Here is a 22,885-nt window from a genome sequence, read left to right on the forward strand (position 1 = left end):
TATCTAGCTCAAATTTGTCCCATAAAATAATAAATGCCAATAAAGCTCACACAATTGTTAGACAGTGTAGTACTTTCAGTTTGTTAATGGGAGTTCAAATTTTGGTTATAGGTATAGAAATAACTTTATTAGAGCAAATTATACCCACTTCAATAATCTCTGTCTTAAAGGGGGGAATATTCTATATGCATGAAAGAGGAATAATAATAACAAATAATATTGTAGATTCTAAAATCATAATTTACAAAGTTTAGTATTTTTATCGTTTATCACATTCATCTCATGTTTAATTATGTCTATAGTTTATAAATTTACTTTGTGTCACCTCAGCCTTTTTCCTTATCAAAACTCCTGTGTTGAAGCCAAATAAACATATGTTAACATCCAAATTAGTGGCAATGAACGGTGGAGGCTCACTCTAGATTTCTCGTGAAGATGCTCTTATATATATGCACATGTATGTAATCAAGACAGCTTTCACTACCTTTTTGGCATTCCTACGATAAATAGTGTGAACATCTAGAAATAATTAAGAACCCTATGTGGGTTAGCAGCTTCCCATGCCACTCAATCAAAGCCAAGGATGGGCATCACATGCGTATCGTGATATTTAATTTTTATTAGCTGTGAAGAACCTTTTTCATGCAATGCACCAATCTAATCTAATATTTATGGCTTAGGTGGGTCGGTATATATGCGCAATGAATGTTCCCCCATTGGTCTTAAGAATTCGATTAAAGTAGTATTAACGTTGTTACTTGACTCGCCAAACATGGCGTCTTCAAAGGTTTAGCATCTTTTCCCCCGGCAGGATATTAATCCATCATGCCCATGTCTTAAGCCGCAAGATGAAAGTGAATGGTCTTCTGCACATGCCACATTGGTGGCTAAGATCTAATTGAATCTTGAATGATATTTCAACTTAGAAAAGACAATTCTTTTACAACTTTGAAATTTCTCTAATTACCTTATAAAAAACATTCGTAGTAATTTTGTATTATTTCAACCGATAGCAAAACTATTTACGATGTAGAAGATGTAAATATATGATATTAATCTCACACTCACCGAATGATGAAAAGTTAAGCTTTCCTCAATCAATAGGCAAATTGATTTTATTTTAACGTTACTGTTCTTTTGTCATTGAAAGCATATGCGTTTACTACGCTTAGTATAACGGTTGAGGCAGATATTCTCCGCATCATTTTGCTTTCCATCATCTTTTAACTTTGGTTTGAAGGTAACACTAGGGGTGGGGGCAAGGTGAAATTAAAGTTATCACCAAGATTAATGAAAAAAAAAAAAAAGTATCAACTATATACAAAGTATAAACCCCATTGGACACGAAGAAAAAAAAAAGTAGAAACCACATATTCCCTTTTCTTTATCTATATATTTAAGGAAGCACATGAGGCTGCCTATGAAGCACCAATTCATTTCATTGTAACACACCAAGGCCTTTCTTTGGAGACTCGGGAAGAATGAGAAAGAGCTATTTCCATCCTTCACGCCTCAACCAGGAAGCATTTTCATCAGAGAAGCAAAGAGAGGGAGAGAGTAGCAACTCGAGAGAGAAGAGAAACCCATCTTCAGGTTCAGATGGGGCAAAGAATACACACACTTCTGAGGGAAAGAAGCTAGAGAGGAAGCCCACCGAAGACATCAACGCCAGTGCTGATGCATTCATCAAGAACTTCAGGCAGCAACTGCTTATTCAAAGGCTCCAATCCATTGAAAATTACGAGCAAATGCTTGCAAGGGGCCTCTAGTAATTATATACATATATCCTTAATTTCATATATACATATATATATCAAAACCTCTATGTGCTTGCAAGGCTATATCTATGACTATTATTATACGCTTGTCGTGTGCATGTAGCATTTCTCTGTCTTAATTTGTTGTTTCTTTTTCTGCTCTTTAGTGTAGAAGCGTGTGGTTTAGAGAAAAGAGAAATAATGGGCAGAATAGGGATGCAGTCCCTGCCGATGAATGAATTGTCAGTGATGAACAATGTATTCACTTGGTTTATGGCTGTAACATCTTCATATAATGGAAAATATATGTTGTTTATGTAGTTTGGGTTTCTGTTTATTCCTTGCCGTTTGCATGTTTCTTTTCATGGTTTTATATTAGCAACAAAATCATCTTGTCCTTTTTTAAGTGAAATTATGTTTCCTTTAACAATACTAATTATGAATCTGTGTTAGATTCACACTTTCTAACGTGTTTCTATATACGCATTAAGTGTTTTAACATCTGACTTATAAATAAAAAATTAATAAATTTTATTAAAAATATAATATTTAATATTATAAATACAGTAACCGTTAATGATAAATTGGCTTTTAAAGTGTGTGCACGATCCTCGGGACTAATTGTTATATGAAATCATGATTAGCTTCTTTCGTGATGAGTTTCTGTTGGCATTAGAGCATTGCATTTTTCATTCTGCTCTGGACATACATAACTTTAATGCCCTTGTAGATATTTTGGGCCTAGGCCCATCTACTCAGCCAAACAATGTTGGGCTTAGGTCGATATCTATCTTTGGATGCAGCCCAAAACTAATTATGGATCTCTTGACAAAACAATCTGGATCTTAAAAAAAAAATCTTCAATAATAAGTTTCACCTCTTCTATCATCAAAGAAAATATTCTTCCAACAAATTAACTTATCTTAAAAAATAAAGATAAATATTGTAAAAGGATTAGATTATCAAAATATTTTTTATTTTATATATAACTTATCTTTCATTTGTTAAGTATATAATAAGGAGTTATTGTCACGCCGTTTTATAAGCTGTTGTTACAATACAACAAACTTTTGTTTTATTTTTATTATAAAATCCATCTATTTCTTTTTATCTGTGCTTAAAGGTTAACTTAGTTGTCTAAAACTATACTTAACTTCATTGTTTTTGTTGTTGTCATTATTATGTTGTTGATAGTGGTGGAAAGGTATAATGCTTCTGTTAGGAAATATATTAGGGAATGAACTCTCCATTTTTGGCGGCACTTGTTATTAGGAATCTTTCATTGTCAATTAAATCAATTTCTTAAGACTTTTATTCTTAGGAATAAGATTTGTAAAAAGATTATAAAATATATTTAATGACTATTCAATATGTTTTAGGAATAAATATGTTTATGATGAAGTACTATAGAAGAAAGTTAGCTAATTTTATAGCTCATTAATTATTAAAGGAGAGTTTTATTCCCACATATAAAGCTAAGAAAAATTTATTCTCACTTGCTTATATATTAACATTGAAATTTCATACTTCATTTTAAATAAATGTTAGTCAGTCCAACAACTCTACATTCATTGATACCAACCGTTGTTGGGTCGACAAACGCTTGTTGGATATAAAGTATGGAATGATGAATCTTTTTATACTTCTTAATTACCGAACCTTCGTGACTCTCTTGCGTATAACTATCCTTACAATATTCTGATGTATATAATATACCAATTTAATATTTTATATTAGTATCTATCCTTACAATATTCAATAAACATTTTCCCTTTTATGTCTATTGATTCAACATAAAATTTGAATACAATATTATCATGTTATTTTTTTTATACATAAAATTTTAAGAGGAGAAAATAATACTCCATTCTAAGACCTTTGACCTGTCTTAACTTCACTCAATCTTGTCTTACTACATTCACTCAACCCCTTTAACGTAATCATATTAAAATTTAACATACACTTGAAACTAAAGTATGAATTTTGTTAGTTGGACCAGCTGGCTGCAATAAAATCACCACGAGGGGTCCAAGAAATGATTGGAGGAGCTTTTACAATTTTTTGCAATCAATAATTGAGGAAAAATTTGCCATCTCCGAGTCAGCTTTTCTGTCTGTTTGCTGATGCTGACTCATCTAATATACAATTAATAAATTGCATCTGTATTAATCATTTTGAGTTTCGAATTGTTATCTGAGTCAGCTTGTGAAAAACATTTATAGTATCTAAAAGCATGTGTTTGTATATTATTAGTTTGATGATGCTGAACAGAAGTATGCATTTATGAAATAGTCACTTCATGATGGAAATGCTTGTTTGAGAATAGGCATTCTCATATGATTTCGTTGATTCACTACCTTCACCTAACTTTGCTCACTGTGGTTGGTTCATTCGATTCACATGATTGGTTATTGATTGGAAATTAAATTAATTTAGAATATTTTTTCTGTTTCTAATGCAATAAAATAAGAGTCAACAGATAATATGCCACAACTTTATCGATGATCTAAACAAGGTTGCAGTTTCTCACTATACATTATCTTACCTATATACCAAAATGATCAAGGCCAAAGCTAAAGATACTAGAATATTATTAGTCTCTGGTTTCTTGAATATGATTAGTTTGTTAACCACAGAATCTTCTCATTTGTTGCCATGTCCGTGTGAGGTCACCTGGATCATAAGGTTGCTAACAAAGCGGGTGCCCATATGGCAAATGATGCAAGAAATTAGCCAGCAAAGCATGTTTACACTTTTGGAAAAACTAAAGTGGCACAAGAAACAATACTTATTTTATTAGGAACAACTAGGATATTGTTTACTACATCAAAGGAATGCAAACATCAAGAAGAAAATGACTCGTTGATAAGTAGAGAACATAAAAAGGAGGATATATGCAACTTTAATTTTCCACGTACTTTCGTCACTCCCTTGACCTTATTGTTGCTGAACAACTTGTTGTATTTGCTGCTGAAGCATCTGAAGGTTCACACGTGAGCAGGATCTAACCATCTCACCTGTTAAGGGTATCACAGGAAGGCTATCACAATTGCATATCTCAATCATGAACCCATCTGGGTCATGGAAAAACAGCTGATCCACTTGGATCCCACTTTCCTCTACCATTGCACGCACATAACCAATACCCATCTCCTTCAACTTCTTCTCCACTGCCCCCATGCTTTCACACTGCTTTCATCATAAGGACAAAAAATATATAATCACTTTGTTACTTCATCAAAACACGCACTAACATACAAATGCTACAACAGTAAGTAGAAAACGCCTGTGTTATGAGCCTGTTTTTATCTCTCTAAAGCCAGGGGCATTGCAAGTGCTATAAACTTGAAACCAATACAAACAATTTTGCACTAAAAAGCATGGTGATTTTGTCTATTTGCGCCACATTTCTATCTACATTTATTTATTTTTAGAATTCAATTTCAATACAATGTTAGTATACTTTTTTTTACAATATCAATTAATTAGATTACATAATATATATAAGTTTAAAATTAATTGATCACATAACTTAATAATACAACAATCTACGATTAAATAATAACATAATACTTATTAATATATTCTAATTAAATTCTTATTTCTATGGTTTAGTATTTTTTTTTTCTAGTTTCGAAAAGAACAAAATATCCCATTATAAGGTAAGAAAAATTATCAGATTAAAAAAACACTTACATTTACCTGGGAGAAAAGTATGAGTTTAATTAAATTTGCGATTTAATGAATACTAGTCTCTTGAGTTAATTTATGTTTTTAATTTGGTTCTTCTTAAAATATTAAAACATTTTTATCAATTTTTAAGAATATATTTATTATACTTTTATAGTCTTAGTATAATAAATATTTTTAATAAGTTATTATTTTAAAATTTAAAATAATTGATGTAAGAAAACTATTCACAACCCCGAAACTGAACAAAGCATTTAATCTGATGCTGAATAAAAAAAAATGAACGCGACGATCACATTAAAAACTTGCCTGGAATGATATATGATTATCTTTTGGATTAATTTCAGTCTTTCTTGGGATGTTTGTTGGATCCTCAGCCTGCAGCAAGTGAATTCCAATCCCAAAGCCAAAAAGCCTGTAAGTAGAAAATCAAAAGCAAAATTAGATTACATAAACATAATTAACAACAAACATTGGATGATGAAGTTGAAATGCTTTGATTTGAAATTTAGAATAATCAGTTAACAATTACCACGCCCCATTAAAGTCAAATGATCCTGGCCTCCTGATAGGGAAAAATCCAAGAAAGTTCTGATAAAAGTTCATAGATTCTTCCACGGATGTGCAGATGAGAGAGATGTGGTTCACAGACTTTAGGTGCAAAGGGTTGCCAACACTTTCTTTCATTTTCTCGAGAGAATACCCTAATTCTACCCCAAACACAACAATTTCAAATTCCAAATCCCAAACTTTCGAGAAAGAAACGGAAACAAAAGAATGAAAGTCACGCAAGTCCACCAACTCGAGCGAAATGGGTGCGCTCTATATAGACCCTATCGTCGTTATGTCATACATTTTCGCCACGTGTCACTTTCTTTGTTTTGGTCTCATGATTTCCCTTACACGTCATTTCCACGTTACCTTACGCTAAACAAGATTGCATCCTATTCATTTTTCTCTTCTATCCAATTTAGAAATAAATCAATACACGCATTCACATTTATAAAATACAAATATTGAGTAAATAGGAAAAGTATTCTGTTATTTAAATTATTCAAATATTTTATTTTATTTTCTTTCTTTTTCTTTTTTTATATTCAGCAGGACAAAAAGCAGATTTTCAGGCACGTGGAAAGCTCTTTTTTTTTTTTTTTTCTCTTTAAGTATTATACAATATTTTTTTAATATAAAAATGGATTATGTAGTATATTAGATAGAAGAATAATATGCACTAAATTGTGAGATGTATGTATCCACGTGTATTTATAATGATTTTATTTAATAATTAAAAAATATTTATAAACATTAAACAAAATACAGAAAAAGAAATATTCGATTTTTCATATCTCTGTTTGAACTTTGCCTCCTAATACTTTGAGTGCAGCTTCACAGCTTCTAATTTAGGACTTGGCCTGCTGATTTTGCCTAATTGGGTATCCATCAAGGAATCTATTAATTTTCAAAAGTATTATAAATATGATTTTTAACTACAAGTACGGTTAAAACATTTTTATAGATAAAAATATTAATTTTTCATTCTCTCATAAGAATAAAAACATAAATAAAGAGATGTTTTAAAAATTCCTATAAACATTTTCTTTTTCAATATTTAATATTTTCTTTTTTAAAAGGAAATATAATTTAACATTTTCAACTTAACACTGTTATTACTATTTTTAAACCCTACAAACATTCCTTAAAGGTGAGTTTAATAAGAATTTAATAACTAAATTGGCTATACGCATTTGTGACTCATCTTTTTAATATTTCAGCCGAATAATGACCTTGTCTTATCCACTAAATTTGCTGTTTTTCTTGTTATCCACTATTTCTTTTGTGCCCAAAAAATAACTTTTTTACATATTTGTGATATTTTTATTTAATAAAACATATTTAATCAAATATTTCCATTCTGAAATTTAAAGTTATTAATTGAAATCAATTAAAATATTTAATTATTATGCATAAAGGTATTACTATAAATATAGATTTAAAAAATTCACAGAACTAAATTGTGTTATGTTAAACTAGTTGAAATTTGAGTAATAAATAATTATTATTTATATTATTCCTGTTTGTGATTAAAAATATTAAAAAAATATTTGTATATAATTTTTATTACAATTAAAAAATTATAATTCATTCCATACATTGCACAGATACAAATACTAGTGTAAAGTAATTTACCTATTAAATCAAAACTCAACATTCAAAATAATATGTTAAATCACTTAAACATAATATGCGGTACAAATTCAATTTATTTGATCAAATGGAATTTAAATTCATCTTTGTATTATAATCTTGTTTTTTAATTAAAATTCTACACGTACTTTTTTCTTACGTATTGTTTGTTTTTATGACACGTGACTTATAAATCAAAACATACTTTCATCAATTTTTATTATTCAGTTATCAAAATAAATAAAACCTTTATTTATTTTAATCATTTTAATCAATATTTAAATTTTTTCATTAATAATAAGTGCCATGAGATGTTTATAAAATAAAAAAAAATCTATTGCAGGAAATTAGTTTAGTTCTTAAATACAAAATGAGATGTTTATGAATTAACAATAAATTAATATTATATTATATAGATTAACAACAATATTTTATCATACAAAATAAATAAATTGGACTCGTGCTTTTTAATTATCAGCAAAATAATCTTTCAGTGTTTTTAAATTTATTTATTTTTTACATATTCATATATTTTAAATACATGTGTAATATATGACATACTCATTAGTTAAGACAAAAATCACTGAGTTTTTTTATTTTGCATTGCATTAGTCAATTTTTACATAGTTATTAAACAACAAATTGAAAATAATTTAATTCTTAAATTTTGCATTACTAGTGAGTTTGATTATTAACATTACGGAGAGTAAAATTAAATTTTAAAATTAATATTTACCCACCAATTTAGTATCGACATTAAATCAAAAGCAATTTAAACATGCCTCCTGATCACTATTACTCAATTTGATTTACATATTAAGGGTTAAATTAATTGATAAGCCATTTTTTTAGCTAAACTTATTTGATAATGTTAAAGGCATGATTAATGTGGTATTTGACAAACCAGTCAGATTAAAAAGTAATTTGTGTGTCATATGAAATATCAGAATAATCAATATTATAAAATTTAAAGATCAAATCGACATAAACAGATTGTTAAATGAATATCACTATGACAAGTATTAGAAGAATCCTTAAAAAATGTCCATTTTGAGATCTATTAGGGATTATGACCTATCTTCAATAATTGAGTGTCTCGTTCATTGATTTTATATATTCTATATTAGAGTGGGTCACTTATTAACACTAACATTAATTAAACATACCTTCACAAGTTTCATATGTGCATGAAGTAGCCAACAAATCAAATCATTGTCCACATGAAACTCTAGCAAGTATGGCACAATAATTCACCCCCCAATGCTCCAAACCAGAATATTGCTCATATATCCTGCTACTCTTTTTTATTATAGATATTCAAAGTTCCAACTTAATAATTTAGAACAAGCATTGAAATAATGTCAATTCGTTCAGATTTTTTTTCCAGAATATCTTATCCTTTAATAAATAAGAGATACTTCGGCTCCAAGTTGAGAGGATATACGTGGTCTAAATAAAATAAAATAAAATAAAATAAAATCGAATTACCTTAAAATTTTGACGTTATTTTTATATATCAAACTTAAAATCACATAATTGAATTATCAAAATGGTTTTTAGTTGAAAAGTGTTTACACCACCCTTTTTTAACACATTTTAAATAACATTTGCTTCAACACGTAATGGCAGGATCCACCGATAATTTGAATCAATTTTTCTGATTTGAATAGATAAAAATAATATTATTATTTTTATATATTTTTAAAATTTATTTGAATAAATAAATGATAAAATATTATATAATAAAATTTATCTGATTAGTATTTATTTAATTTGTTTAGTCAGATCCATCGTAAGTTTGTCAATTATACGAAGACAAGAAATATCCAACGATTTTTCATTCACGCAACGCAATCGTGTTTTCTATTTGTTCGTTGTAATATTTATTTTTAGACGGAACGTGTCAAGCAAGTGGCTCAAGTATATCCATGGCAAAAGGACGAGCAAATAAATAATTTAGGATTTTATCCCTTTAAAAATTTATAAAATTAATATTCATATATTCATATTTAAACTGTTAGATACAACTAAAATATATAAATTTAAATTAATGAACTGTACATTATATAAATACATGTATTTCTATTGAAATATGAGAGAGTTAATTTTTAAATCACTTTAATGGGGCATCTTCAAATGTTCTGTTTATATTTAAAAAATGATTTAATCTTATGGAATTTTAATTGTCCATGTAAAATTATTTTTATAAGAACAATGAATTTTACTGTAGAAATAAATTAACAATTTCTATACATTTTTTAAAACATTTCTAAAATTATTAGGACCTAATTAATTAGAGAATCTTATGAAAAAGACTAATGTAACCTTCCTAAAAAATTTATAAATTAGAGAAGAAGTGTTAAGTGACTTACAATAAAACTAGAGTAAATGAAATAACTTTAACAAGTTTAAATTAGACTTAGCTGGTATGACGCTCGCATTTTTCTGCTTAGCTGGTATGATCCAGTTTTTGTTTTGTATTCGTAAACGGGCCTGGCCCAATAAGATCCAATGGAATGAATAAAATGTTGGGCCAAGGAGTGCATCGTGTGGTTCGTGGGGGTTGTTCTCTTCAACACTTTTCATAAAACAAGTTGTTAGGGTTTTTGATTACAGAGAGAGAGAGAGAGAGAGAGAAATGGAAAGCATAACGGAGGGAGTGAACAACATCAACATCTCCGATTCATACAAGAAAAATCGCATTCAAGTCTCTAACACGAAGAAGCCCCTCTTCTTCTACGTTAATCTCGCCAAGGTCCCTGCAAATTTCAACTCTTCATACGAGATTTTGAAGCTTGCAAACTTCTTTCCTCATGTTTAATTTTGTTTTTATTGCAGAGATATATGCAACAGCATAATGAGGTCGAACTCTCAGCGCTAGGAATGGGTATCAGTATTCTTCGCGCTTTTCTCTGGTTTTTTTGTTTTATTAATTCAGTTACGTTTTTTTTTTTTTTTTTTTTGTAATGGATTGGTAATATGCTCATCCTTTTGATTTTTTTAAGTATTATTATTTTGGAGTTTCAGAAGCTAATATAACCACGAGACTGAGAATTTTGAAAAACTGAAGAGTTATAGCTCTTAAAAGATTAAAATTTCATTGACCAAAAGATGTTACTTTCGGCAACGTGTTTCTATAGCTGTCTTGATAAATGTTAAGATTTCTTTAGCTACCCCATCATGCCCTGAACTTTTGAATGACTTTAGTGTTGAACTTTGTTTCAAGGTATTGTGTTTTCCTTCAAATTTTAGTTTTAGTATGCACTATGCAGTGATGCTGGTGATGGTGGCTATCACTATTGTGTACTTATGCTCTGTTTTAAAGCATACTAATAATGCTGTACCCTGGCCTCACCTTCCAATTCCTTACGAAACCTCAAATACAACGTAGGTGGCTGCATTGGTTTGTTGCCGGCTCATAGCATTGTTCGGCCTTAAGTTTGGAAAATTTGGCCATGACAAGTCGGATTAGCTAATTTTTTAGACCTTGCAGCTGTACGCAGAGGTGCTGTCCTTGGAGATTTGACTTTTACTGGTGGCCTTTCCTCAAGTTTTACCCACTAGGGACTTTCTTCCTACTTAGGGTTTAAGTATAATCAGTTATTTAATTTGATAGATGATAGAAATGGTGGGACAAAAACTGTTGCGAAGCTAAGTAGCTAAGTATATTTGCAATGCTGAAATGAAATCTGGAGATTTATTTTAAAATTTTTTTCTAAATTTGAAAGCAATAGTTGATCTACATGTGAGCGTTATAATATTTCCTGGAATGGCAGAAATGTATTAAAAAGTTATAATGAGGAAGAAAATAAAATGTATTTTCCTTGATTACAATTTTAATCTGATTTCTGATATTTTTCTATTTCTTTGTTACAGCTATTGCCACCGTGGTAACTGTTACTGAAATTTTGAAAAACAATGGACTTGCTGTTGAAAAGAGTGAGACGCTATATTTTTTTCTCTCGAGAAATGATCTCTCTCCCTTCTCGTAGACACTCTTTCTGATTCTCTTAATCTTTTATATTTGAATAATCTAATTTGTTTAATGATGGAATCTTCATGCAGAAATCATGACATCAACTGTGGACATAAAGGATGATTCTAGAGGTAGACCAGTCCAAAAGGCCAAGGTACGGATTTAAACAAGTTCTTTTTTACTCTAGAAGGAGAATGTTTGTTTGGAGCCTGTTTGGCCTTGGTGTGCGCGCAAATGCACAGCAAGACAATTCTTAGAACTTCAAGAAAATTAATTGAAAAAATAAAACTAAAAACCAGCTTTTGTTGATTTGCCTTAAAGTTCTTTATTTCATAAATAATGTTTTAGATCGAAATAGTTCTTGGGAAGACAGCAAACTTCGATGAATTGATGGCTGCTGCGGTTGCTGAAGATGGTGAAAATGGAGATATTGAAGAACAGAGCGCATGAAGTTCTTCAAAATTACATTAGAATCTGTTGAAGATATGTACCTTTTAGTGATTTGCATTTTTGTTGTTGCGAGGTAGAGGACATGTCATTATTATAAACTGACCTGCAATATTGAACTACAAAATTCCTTTGTTTCTTTCTCTATAAAATGGGTTTTTCTTGTTAGTTAGGGTCATACAATGTCTAATGTTCCAAAAATTTGTGACAATCTTTGTTTCAATTACCGTCGTGATCCCACCTGTAGTATGAAGGTCAACCTTTCATTTCCTCTTCCTTTTCATCGAGATATTTAGACAACCTAACAACAATGCCCCTTTCATTTCCTCTTCATTTTCCACCGCATATTGACTACCCATTTGTTTATGATTCAAAAGAAAAGCGTTTTCAATTAAAATAAATTAGTCAATAGTATACAATTAGTTGAATCAAATTATTGATTTTATTAATTTCAGTCTTATAATTGGTTTTATGTATTTAAAGATAGTAAATTTTTATTATATATATATATATATATATATGTGTGTATTATATTATATTATTGATTTTGTCACATTATATAAACGGCAGAGTGCGGCACCAGGTTCTGTACCTAAATTATGCGTTCCAGTAGAAATCCAACGAAATGGAAATAAAGCATGTTTTATATAGTTGAAAAGCCTTAACGATCACGACGTACAATGATTTATTATACATAACAGTAATGTAGCTAATTGGAATATTCAAGGTTTTATGGATCCTTCGCCGTAGACAAGCTTGCAAGCCAATAATATATAGTTGATATATGACTAGGGATGTTTCAAGTAAATTGAAATAAAGAGTAGTCTCTTGGCTAGAAAAGGGATTATTATACTATGGGCTGGGCTGGGCTGAGCAAACCCGATTATTCTTTTACTAGTTCTGTGGCGAATACCTTCAAGATGTTTGCCTTCATATCCAATATAACTTCACTCCACAACAGCGTCACGGGTCACCTGCATTATAATTCAAGATATATATTTTTAAAATCTTAAAACTAAACAATTGAAAAACACAAGAATAAGCCATATGAAGTACGTTACATAATTAAAATCAGTATGAAAAAAATCGATTTTAAAAAATTGATTATTTTTTGGAATAAAAGATAAATATAAAATTTTTACATGACTTTATTTCTTAAAAAGTTCACATAAAAGGAAGCATTCTTGTATTTGTATGAGGATAACATTATTATATGATTGACTTTTGGTGAAAAATATCACCAATCATTTTTAACCAATAAAGAAAATCAATAAGTATATATAAGTGGTGAGAACATTAATCATGCATCTGAATAAAAGGAGTGTATTATATTCAACTTGGGTATTTTAGCTGTTAGAAAAAACTCTATTAATAGTAAAGAATACATACTGGGTTCAGCTCCACGGGGATATACGCATTGATTCATAGATGGAATTAGGCACGCCGCTAAAACTGATGACGTGGCAACATTTGGACCCCTCAAACAAGTCCGTGCAGTGACACGTGTGCAGTCTCTCAAGACGGTTTGAAAGTTCAGAGCATCAACTAGTAATGGATGATAAAAGAGTGGCTTAGGAGATTTGGGCTCTTGTTCTTGGGCCTGGTCTTGGGCTTTCTCTTTGGCTTGATGGGGCTCTGTGACGGTCTTAGTTGATGGATAAAGTGCGGCCCCATGGTCTACCAAACACTTTTCCATAGAGGTGAAAAGACATTGGGCCAACACATATGGATGCTGTATCAAAGCATCGTTTCCACTGCAAGTTTCAGCAATATGTGAGGTGCAATGTGTCACAAACTTTTGGAATCTTGGAGATTCATAGGCTTGAGGTTGGTTATTAAGGGGATTAAGATTTTGATTAGGATTAATAGCTTTTCCATCATCAACTTGTGCTGCAGCTGCTGCAGCTATGAATAGGAATTGAGTAATTAGTATCACTCTCATTTTCTCCATTAATTGGTTTTCTTAACCCTGCACTTATGGGAAATATTTCTTTGATGCTCTTGTATTTATAGAATATGTCAACTCTACAATATGCGCAAGAGAATCTAAGAAATATATGTAAATGTTTTTTTTTATATATAAAAATTAATGACCTTTTACTTTTCTTGCTTCCAAGAGTTAAAATTATTTGTCTTTCTGACATCAAAATAGAATATCTCTGTTCATAAAAAAAATAAAATATGGTTGATTTGACGACTACTGCATTCACATTTCACGTTTATTTATTTCCTTTTACGAAGATTAAAGAGTTTTTTTTTTGTTTTTTCTTAAAATGTATCATCAGTGTAAAGAATGAGTTGTTTAAACTAATAAATTATGGTTCAATTTTTTGCTGAGATGTCTACAATTAAGGATTTAGCTCTTTAAAGTGAGAGAGTGCATTTTAGAGGATAAATATCATCATAGATATTAGATAAAATAAAATATACAATTAGAATTATGATAAAAATGTATTCACATGTATAATTAAATTATTAAAATTTCAGCCATAACTTTTTTAATAATATATTATCATAATATTATATTATCTAAGGTGTACCTCTTTGTTTTTAAAACAGACAAATCTCACATTTGTTTCCGAATCATACAAGTTATCTCCTATGAAAATTAAACGTGGGAAACGAAAAATTTGTTAAGTATTCATTATTTTTAATTATATTTAATACATTATTGAATATTTAAGACAAAATAAATATATGACAACTCATTCATACACCGGATTCAATTAAAACGTTCATCAAACAATGTTGACATTTTGGAAATATTAGGTTTAACAAAGAGATGCTTCATTAAAATTAAAAGTCGTTTCATTTTATTTATTTATTTATTAAATGCTTCATATATAGTTTTAAGTCACTAATACGGTGTAATTTTTTATATGTTACCGTTATAAATAAAAGAGTTTGATTGGGATGACAATTATTTTAAAAGTTAATTTCTATGCTAAATTTTATAATTTTTAAAAGATATTTAAATTACAACGTCATTCCTTTATTTTGAAAAAAAAAAATTCTTCCTAAGTGACAGAATAATGAGAAGGGCTGAAAACAATTTTTTTTAAACATAGAATTGTATTAATTAACAAATTATAAAAATATACTTCTTTATGGGGTAGAATTAATTGATACCGATTATCAAACTTTGTAAAAATATACTTTTATCAACCTTTTATAAAAATTATTTATTTTATCAATCTAACTATTAAATTTAAAATTGCAGTTATATAAAAATATTCAAGAAATAATTTACACCGTCACACTTAGAAGACTGGTCTTTTAAAAAATCGTAATTTAATACATGAACAACATTTATCAGTATGAGGTTGTTTTTCTGCCTTTGTTTATTAGTTTTTTTTTCTTTTCGGTCAAGTGTTTTAACGTTGGATTAATTAAGTGCGGATTCAATTGGAGTAAGATTCATTCATTTTTTGGCAAGTATATTACTTACATGCATGAAATAATCAAGAAATAAAAATGATTAGAGAGTGATATTATAACGATATGCATATAAAAATTACCATAGAAATTACTTCAGGTAATTGTTTTTTTTTCTATCTCCAACTAAAGAGCCCCAGTAATTGGTGATCTTCACACAGTATTATGTTTACGGTAATTGTTGACGAGACTAGTTTTAGGCTTTTAGCCCATCTTCGAAGATAACTATTTTAAAGAAAACATTATTTGTTGACCCAAAAAGAAAACATCATTATTATTTTTAGTTGTCTAAAAGATGGAAGTATAACATTTTTTCAAAAATCAACTGAATAACTTACATCATAGATCACAACCGTTTATGAAAACTGAGAAACTCTTCTGGCATGATGAAGAGCTCACTTTTCAGCTTCTCATATCAGAATGAAAATCCATGCATTACCTAATTAACTGATAAAGCAGAGCAGAATCAGAAGTCCCTTTTACTAAACTTCAAAGTATATCCTAATGCCATGCAATGACTCTGAAATCAGTCAGTGTTGCCCAGTCACTGCAATAATGCTCCTGTCATGGGAAAGTGAGTGAAGGGGCAAAGAGGCTGTTCAAAGAGCTGCAAATTGAAGGGCTTTCCGCAATATAACAAGGGATCATGATATTCATGTCGGGGAAAATTTTCTTCTCTGTCTGTAGGAACTGGACAGCTTCCAAAGCTAATGGCTTCAACAGACTAATGAAGTGGGGTTTTTATACCATTTAATGTTACTTTTAAAATAATTGTACAAAAGCAATACGCGGAAGCTCTTGAGTCTTGATGCTTCCACTGGGAGGAAGTAAACCGTCATGCATACTGTGCAATTCATATCGATCCAGCACCTCTTTATTGTTACAGGCAGATGGCTCCCATAATATTGACTAAACAGCTCATCTTTAGCGCATGGCAGTTATATTGCAAAAGGTTGGAACTAATAATTTTTCATTGGTAGCCTCTTCATAAAATGCTTGTTCGAAGACCACTTGACCACTTGCATTATACCTTTGATGTGTACAGTCCTCAAGAAGAATAATAGAATTTAGAAAAAATGGTTTCCTTTATAAAATTCTATGACGAGCACAGAGGAGAAAAATTGTTTGCATATTTCTTACACATTTTGTCAAATAATACAATAATCTATTTATAAAATAAAAGACTTAAATTCTATTAATAGCCATAAACTACAATCAAAACCCATTATAACAATTTATCAAAAATATAACTGCTGACTCCTGACCTTTTATTCTAACAAAAACTGTTGAATTAAAACCATTAAAACCGACATTTAAGTTTATTCAACAAATACACATTCATACCTGAAGCTTGGAGAATTTCCTATTTTATGGGAATTTCCTTCTTCCCTATCTTTCTATAACCTTTATATGTTTGTCTGGTTGATTAGAAAGCTTGGAGTCTTCAATCAAGGCCTGTAAAATACCCGAAGCCTCTGATAGCCCTCCCTGATATAGGTATTTGTCTAAAATCAGGGAATATTCAATAGCAGATTGGAGTTCAATATTATTTATATCACATGATATAACATTTCTCCATTCTTTTGATCTTCCTTTTTGGCATAAGCCATGTAGCAGAGCAGTGAAACATACATAATCTATAAGAAACCCCTTACGCATCATCTTAGTTTGCAATAATTGGGCAGTGTCAACCATTCCATGCTTACAGAGACAAACAAGAACAGAATTATAGGCAGCAACCAATGGGTTCCATCCATCTGATACCATCATTGCAAAGAAATCCAAGATCAAGGACCTCCCATATTCCATAGACTCATTCTGCTTAATTAGAGCTGGACTAGTTGTAATATTTGTTAAACCATTTATCAGGTAATGGAATGTGACATCATTTGGAAGACAATTGTTCATCAGCATTAGCTCGAAAATGGATGTTGCTTTTTCAGGTTTACCATCCTTAAAGAAACCCCCAACTAATATGGTGTATGTGACAACATTAGGCTCCAAGTTGAGAGATTCCATCCCTCTGAAAACTTTTTCAGCTCTGTTCATATCTGCTTTCTTGCAGAATCCATTGATCAAAGAGGTGTAGGTGACCACATTTGGCTTGAATTTTTGTTTTATCATCTGTCCAAACATCTTGAGTGCACTACTTAAGTCATGAAGTTTTACATATCCGTCTATAACTGTGGAATAAGTGTATTCATCTGGAGCGAGATGCTCATTTTTCATCTTATTTAAGCATGAAAGAGCATCTGTCATCTTTCCAAATTTACAGAAACCTTTGATCATAGCATTATACACCACAATGCCAGGGTCTATACCCTTTTCAAATATGGCTTCAAAAAGCTTAATTGCCTCATCAAGTTCATCATTTCTAATTAACCCGTCTACCAAGGTGGTATAAACATATGCATCAGGTTGAACATTTAGATCAAGCATTTCTGAAAGTAGAAGTTTGGCAGCAGGAAATCTCCCTTTCTTGCAGAGACCACTCATCAAAACATTGTAAATTTGAGCATCAGGAAATACACCCTTCTTCATCATTTTCTCTCGGACCATCAGTGCAACATCAATTTCGCCGGCAACAACAACTCCATGGATAAAAGCTCCATAAGAAACCAAGTCCGGTTTTTCTCCCATTTCAGCAATCTTAAAAAGCATTTTCGATGCCTTAACATAATCCCCTTGTTTGCAATAAGCATGCATGATGGGGGTATAACTAAACTTACTAGGAAGCAATCCCCTTTCTTTTGCCTTCTCTATAAGTTCATCAGCTTCTTTAATCCTTCCACTCCTACACGAAAAGTTAATCAGAGTATTGTAAGTTGTAATATCTGGCTCACAACCCATCTCATCCATCCTTCTCATTGTCTCAGATGCTTTTTCTATCAAACCATGCTTGAATTCAGCATCTATAATATTATTGAACACTTGTATATTCACATTGAATCCGCTTGCAGTCATTTCCGTCAGAAGATGATCAACTTCTGCGAACTTACCAGCCTTGCAAAATCCATTAATTAAAGCCCCGTAAGTTTCTACCGTTGGCAAAAACCCCTTCAATTTCAATTCCTTGAGAAATCTAGTTGCACTTTCGAGATCACCCTTCTTGCAATGCCCATCAATAATCATATTGTAAAACACCACATGTGGCACACAACCCTTTCCCCATCTATCTTTAATCAACCTCCTACCTTCCTCAACCTTCCCCAAGTTGCATAGGCCCTTCACCACTATGGAGGTGCTACAATTATCCACAACCTTACCAGTACCATCATCTGCTTCAAGCATTTTGTCATACAGCTGAAGCGCAATATCAACTTTCCCGCTTCTCACCAAATTATTCAGCAATGAATTGCAAGCTACGACACTGGGAAAACAATTATGCAATTCACGCACTGCATGGAATAACTGGAGGGCCCTATCAACCAACCCAGATTCTCCATAGGCGCAAATCAAAGTGCCGAATGCTTCATGGGTAGGCTTCAAGTCTTGAACTTCCATGTTCCCCAACACCAACTCGATCTCGGAAAACACTCTGAACCTCGCCAAGAGCTTCAGAAGAGAAGAATAGGCAACCCCATCGAGAGAGCAAGAAAAGGGTCTGGTCGAAGCCCAATCAAAAAACTTCAAACCCAGTTCTGCGTCGTGTACTCGGTCTATGACGAAATGGGCGACATCGGAAACAAGCACCTCGGATTCGGCGAAGCGAGATTCGAGGGAATCCTGCCATTGCTGGGTTTTAAGGATTCGGATGACGTCCAAAACGAGGTTTCTGATGCGGGGAGGCAAAAAGGTGGGACCTTTCGGGCAGTGACGAGGTTTGATTCGCGAAAGAACGGCCTTCGACATTTTTGTGTTTAAAAGGTTTCAAGGAAGAGGGTTACTGTTAAGGTTTCAATCATATGTCAGATCGAATGTTACCCCGTACATGAGAAACAACGAGTGCGATGCAAACTGCAAAGGCAAGTAAATGATCGTCTTCTATCTATTTAACAGCGCTAGACAATGCTTCAACTCCTCAAGTCGTACGTGGAAGACATCCACTTCCTCCATGGGATCCGAATCTTCTGCAGTCTCGACGACAACTGCAAGGTGCAGTGCATTTTCGCTTAACTTAATTTTTTTGTTTAAGCGAAAATTTAGGACCATTCACTTAAGCTAAAATAAAGGCTTAAGCGAATGGAAGTTAGAGAGCGGTTCATTAATAACTGCTCTTCAAGAAAGACTTTAGAGAGCAGTTAATGGAGAATTGCTCTCTAACTAGGGCTTAAACATGATTTGTGTCTTGCTTAAGCCCCTAAATTCACTTAAGCTATTTTCATTTAGCTTAAGCGCGCTACGAAGCGAAATATATTAAACCTAAGCAAAAATAGACTAGAGAGAGATGCATTTGAATCACAATTTCGCTTGAGCGGATTGTAAATCGCTTAAGCTATTATTGAATCGCTTAAGCCTTGACCAGCGATTTTAATTGAAATTAAGCGAATTTGAGGCAGAGAGCTATTATTTCAGGCATGCGAAATGGCTTAAGCGAAACTGAATTGGCTTAAGCGAATTGTGGAAGGGCTTGAGCCCAGATTTGAATATGTGAGTGAATATGAAAACCGCTTAAGCGAATATGGGAGCTTAAACGAATATATCAGAAGTTTAAAAAATTATGCAGAAACAGTAGCATGCAAAACAATGGCTTAAGCGAATATTAATTGGCTTAAGCGAATGATAGCAGGGCTTGAGCCCAGATTTGAATTTGTGAGCGAATATTAATACCGCTTAAGCGAATACATGAGCTTAAGCGAAAATATCAGAATTTTAAAAAATTATGCAGAAACAGCACCATGCAAAAAAATGGCTTAAACTAATATTAATTGGATTAAGCAAATGGTAGCAAGGCTTGAGCCAAAAATTTATTTTTCCAACGTATCAAAATTAGCTTAAGCGATGCCATGGGCTTAAGCGAATAAAAAAGAAAATCCTAACATTATGCAGAAACAAACAGCATGCAAGAGGGCTAAATAGACTGGATTACATCTGTTCTTCAACATACATCTTCCACCAAAAACAGTTTATAATGACTTTGGCACGATTGTGAATAAATATTAAAATCCATCAATGAAAAAGTATAGAATTCACCATTGGGAAAGTAAAGAGAAAATATATTACATAACAGAAAATGTTTAGTCATTCATATCCATTACAATAAAATCCTAATTCTAATCATGGGTCTCCTATATTGTCCTCTTCTTGCATTGGTTGTGGCCCATCTCCCTCATCATGTCTCCCTTCTTCCTCTAAGTTTTGATGTTGTTGTACATCTCCCTCTTGATGATCGTCAATGTCCTCATTGGCTCCTTCATCCGGATGTGATACATGATCTTGTGGAGTTTGTTGTTGAGCTGAAAAGATAGGATTGTCTCCAGGCCACGATACAGTCGCTACAAAAAGCTCTGGTGTTGGCCATGGAAAAGCAGATGGCTCACCATGATGTTGATGTAGAGTGAACCTATGGAAAGAGAAAATCAGGCATGGTTGCATAATTGATTACATATATTAAAATATTAAATAAGAAAAGGGCTAACTTGTAGAACGACTCATTCAACTGAGTGTAAGCGCGATTAGTTGCTGCCAATTGTTGCTCTATGTGGGTTAGATGGCATAGGACACTTGAATCTGTTTGTGGCATGTCAGGCATGAATGGTTGTGTTGGCTGTGATGTAAGTGGTACAGATGAGGAGGGTTGAGAGGAAGGTCCTGCAGGCTGTTCCAATTGATTGGTGCAATAATTTCTGATGAACTGGGAATTGATTGGTTTCTTCAAACTGATAGTTTGAGCAACGCTCTCTGGAAGGATAACACTTTGGGAAGCACATAAAGCAGTGATGAGTGCTGGAAATCCCAAAAGTTTTGTTGCTGATGCAATAGAGGAGGTGTTGGAAATAACAAATTGGTGCAACTCATCTGAAATGATTGCTGCTATGTCAACGGATATCCCTTGCATGATACTGTATATGAGATATGCTCGAGGCATCCGAAGATCTGAGGTGTGTGTGGTTGGAGCAATGTTAGCAAGAAGAAATGATGTCCAGATTTGGGCCAAAGTATTCAGAGATTGTCTTTTGAACCTCATTGGCTTCCCAGCAGCATTTGTTTCATATGATTTTCCAGGGATGCATAAGGCCTCAGCTACAGCATGATCCAAAAAACTTGAGAATCGCTTTCGGCGTTGCTGGTATTGGCATAGCTCCCCTTCTTGTAAGGTCAAAGGGTTGCCTAACAAAGCTGAAATTGCATCTCTATCATAAGCAACTGGGTGCCTTCGAACCCAAGACCTCTTTTCTGACCTTTCTGGTATCAATGGCCAAACATTTGCATAAAACTCTTTGACGATTACCTCATTAATTTGGTTGGGGAGATTTGCCAAGAATTCCCATTTTCTTCTCCTAACCTCTTGCATAAATTCTTCATACTCTCCTTCTTGTAAAGCTACCTTTCTCTCAAGTAGCAAATCTCTAGCTTGTAAGTCAATAAATCTTTGAGCCTTGGCCCTAGTTTTGAACCTATATCTATCCCATGATATGACTTCTGTTTGTGTTTGTGTTTGAGTCGCTGGTGGTGAATGTTCATGTTGATCAATAGGTTCATCATGCTGTTGTGAAGTTTGGCCAACTTCTGGTCTCTGCCTCTTTCTTTGAGGAATTGATTTTTTTGGTGCCATCATGCAGTCGAAACCAGGACAAAAATTTTAGTAAAAATCGCTTAAGCCTGTTTGTGTCGCTTAAGCAAAAAATACAGACATTAAGGTAAGCTCAAACTAACATTTCATCCAGCAAAAAAATTTTCAATCAGCCAAACATCAAAATAAAAGTGACAAAAAGCATTTCCAGCAGAATATTGTATGATGAAACAGCTGAATCATTTCAATGGTTGTTCGAGACATTCTTGGAAGCACACAACAACAAAAAACCTCAAACTCTTTTTACAGATCAAGACCAAGCAATGGCAAAGGCACTTGTCCAAGTAATGCCTGAGACACGTCATGCTTTATGCACGTGGCACTTAATGCAAAATGGAATAAAGCATTTGGGAAATTTGATGAAAGGAGGGAGTCATTTCTTACGAGATTTGAAATGATACATATATGACTTTGATACTTCAATTGAGTTTGAGGAGGCTTGGATAAGGTTGATTACAGAATACAATGTTCAAGAACATACTTGGATTACTTCACTGTATGCTATAAAGGAGAAATGAGCATCATGTTATCTCAAGGATTATTTAACCCTTGGAATGCGTAGCACTCAGTTAAGTGAAAGTTTAAATTATGACTTCAAGGCATGTATGAGACCTGGTGTTGACATCAAGCAATTCTTTGAACACTTTGAACGGGTGGTTGAAG

The 22,885-nt window shown here is 32.2% G+C and overlaps 4 protein-coding genes across 4 annotated transcripts; 1 reads left to right on the top strand and 3 right to left on the bottom strand.

Moving 5' to 3' along the window:
- Window positions 1-4,530: 4,530 nt before the first annotated feature.
- On the bottom strand, window positions 4,531-6,240 carry LOC113854088 (metallothiol transferase FosB-like). The gene is made up of 3 exons (XM_027484934.1): window positions 5,980-6,240; window positions 5,757-5,862; window positions 4,531-4,946 (listed from the first exon to the last, which is right to left on the bottom strand). Exons 1-3 carry the CDS (start codon window positions 6,132-6,134, stop codon window positions 4,695-4,697), a joined length of 513 nt encoding a protein of 170 aa, XP_027340735.1. The 5' UTR covers window positions 6,135-6,240; the 3' UTR covers window positions 4,531-4,694.
- Window positions 6,241-8,969: 2,729 nt separating this feature from the next.
- Window positions 8,970-14,005, bottom strand: LOC113856030 (nodulin-20-like). The gene is made up of 2 exons (XM_027487653.1): window positions 13,440-14,005; window positions 8,970-9,048 (listed from the first exon to the last, which is right to left on the bottom strand). Exons 1-2 carry the CDS (start codon window positions 14,003-14,005, stop codon window positions 8,970-8,972), a joined length of 645 nt encoding a protein of 214 aa, XP_027343454.1.
- Window positions 10,182-12,281, top strand: LOC113854811 (uncharacterized protein At2g34160-like). Its single transcript, XM_027486049.1, has 5 exons — window positions 10,182-10,386; window positions 10,470-10,518; window positions 11,508-11,570; window positions 11,697-11,761; window positions 11,956-12,281. Exons 1-5 carry the CDS (start codon window positions 10,270-10,272, stop codon window positions 12,055-12,057), a joined length of 396 nt encoding a protein of 131 aa, XP_027341850.1. The 5' UTR covers window positions 10,182-10,269; the 3' UTR covers window positions 12,058-12,281.
- Window positions 14,006-15,783: 1,778 nt separating the features above from the next.
- Window positions 15,784-19,597, bottom strand: LOC113854440 (pentatricopeptide repeat-containing protein At1g52620). Its single transcript, XM_027485412.1, has one exon. It carries the CDS (start codon window positions 19,339-19,341, stop codon window positions 16,879-16,881), a length of 2,463 nt encoding a protein of 820 aa, XP_027341213.1. The 5' UTR covers window positions 19,342-19,597; the 3' UTR covers window positions 15,784-16,878.
- Between the last annotated feature and the right edge of the window lie 3,288 nt (window positions 19,598-22,885).

The sequence above is a fragment of the Abrus precatorius genome, unplaced genomic scaffold (assembly GCF_003935025.1).
Source record: "Abrus precatorius isolate BTA unplaced genomic scaffold, Abrus_2018 Scaffold11, whole genome shotgun sequence".
NCBI classification, from domain to species: Eukaryota; Viridiplantae; Streptophyta; class Magnoliopsida; order Fabales; family Fabaceae; genus Abrus; species Abrus precatorius.

Coding starts and splice junctions, on each gene's coding strand:
- LOC113854440 (XM_027485412.1), bottom strand. CDS start 19,341: ATGTCGAAGGCCGTTCTTTCGCGAATCAAACCTCGTCACTGCCCGAAA.
- LOC113856030 (XM_027487653.1), bottom strand. CDS start 14,005: ATGGAGAAAATGAGAGTGATACTAATTACTCAATTCCTATTCATAGCT. Junction 9,049..13,439: donor CGTGGAGCTGAACCCAGTAT/GTATTCTTTACT, acceptor TTGGAGCCGAAG/TATCTCTTATTTATTAAAGG.
- LOC113854088 (XM_027484934.1), bottom strand. CDS start 6,134: ATGAAAGAAAGTGTTGGCAACCCTTTGCACCTAAAGTCTGTGAACCAC. Junction 5,863..5,979: donor TTTGACTTTAATGGGGCGTG/GTAATTGTTAAC, acceptor TTCTACTTACAG/GCTTTTTGGCTTTGGGATTG. Junction 4,947..5,756: donor ATAATCATATATCATTCCAG/GCAAGTTTTTAA, acceptor TGATGAAAGCAG/TGTGAAAGCATGGGGGCAGT.
- LOC113854811 (XM_027486049.1), top strand. CDS start 10,270: ATGGAAAGCATAACGGAGGGAGTGAACAACATCAACATCTCCGATTCA. Junction 10,519..11,507: donor ACTCTCAGCGCTAGGAATGG/GTATCAGTATTC, acceptor TCTTTGTTACAG/CTATTGCCACCGTGGTAACT. Junction 11,762..11,955: donor GACCAGTCCAAAAGGCCAAG/GTACGGATTTAA, acceptor ATAATGTTTTAG/ATCGAAATAGTTCTTGGGAA.